Source organism: Pinus tabuliformis, chromosome 5_1 (assembly GCF_031772625.1).
Source record: "Pinus tabuliformis cultivar Carrire ecotype Pingquan chromosome 5_1, CPIR1, whole genome shotgun sequence".
Classification (NCBI taxonomy): domain Eukaryota; kingdom Viridiplantae; phylum Streptophyta; class Pinopsida; order Pinales; family Pinaceae; genus Pinus; species Pinus tabuliformis.
Window position 1 is genome coordinate 377,067,499 of NC_142305.1, and position 875 is coordinate 377,068,373.

General features: G+C 33.3%; 1 protein-coding gene across 1 annotated transcript; it reads right to left on the reverse strand.

Annotated features, from left to right (window-relative positions):
- Positions 1–211: 211 nt before the first annotated feature.
- On the reverse strand, positions 212–664 carry LOC149165020 (uncharacterized). Its single transcript, XM_089429687.1, has one exon. It carries the CDS (start codon positions 662–664, stop codon positions 212–214), a length of 453 nt encoding a protein of 150 aa, XP_089285813.1.
- Between the last annotated feature and the right edge of the window lie 211 nt (positions 665–875).

The window sequence follows — 875 nt, forward strand, 5'->3', positions numbered from 1 at the left end:
GTTCATTTCATCTCCTGGTGACTCTTCATATTTTCCGTTATTTATCTACATCAGATACACTTATTCACCCAATCCTGATGATTAGGTGTCAACAATAAGCATATTTTAGTTCTATGATATTAATGAAATGAAGTTTTATTTCTACTCCATCTCTGTGTTTATGTTTATATATGTATTTTATTGTGTTCTTTTGTAAGTCTGAATCATCCATTTATTCAATAGCTGAGACTTTGGCATTAAATCGCATGGGCAAAGATCTTAATATTCTATGAACAATCATCTCTTCCTTGACCTCTTCACCAATTCCTCTAATCATATTAGTTACTTCATCAACTATGAGGAAGTATTCTGTTATGCTTTCATCTTCATTCATTCTCAATCTTTCAAACCTTATTATGGAATTTTGATTTTTCAACTGCTTGACTTTGTAATCTCCTTCATGGCTCTGATTAAGCTTTACCCATACTTCCTTAGAAAACTTACAGTGCATAACTTTTACAATCTCTGATTGATTAAGACAAAAGAGAATAGCATTCTTGGCTTTAGCATTATTTCCATATAATATTTTACTATCTGCATTAGTGAGAGGGATATCAGGGACATTATAGTCTACTAGCACTGAATTCCAAACATCTACTCCCAGGGACATAATATACGCTTCCATTCTAACTTTCCAAAAGGAATAGTTTGCCCCATCAAAGACTGGTATTCTACTTAAGCCTCTTGACTCTCTTTCCTAGACATAATTCCTTATAGATCTACCTTTTAGTGGTTAGACTATTCCTTAAGGAAGCTGCTCTGATACCAATTGTTGGAATAAGGAATTGCTAAGAGGGGGGTGAATTAGTAACGGTGAGATTATTATTTTGTTTCTA

Excerpts from the sequence above, each read along its gene's own strand:
- LOC149165020 (XM_089429687.1), bottom strand. The coding sequence starts at position 664 with ATGGAAGCGTATATTATGTCCCTGGGAGTAGATGTTTGGAATTCAGTG.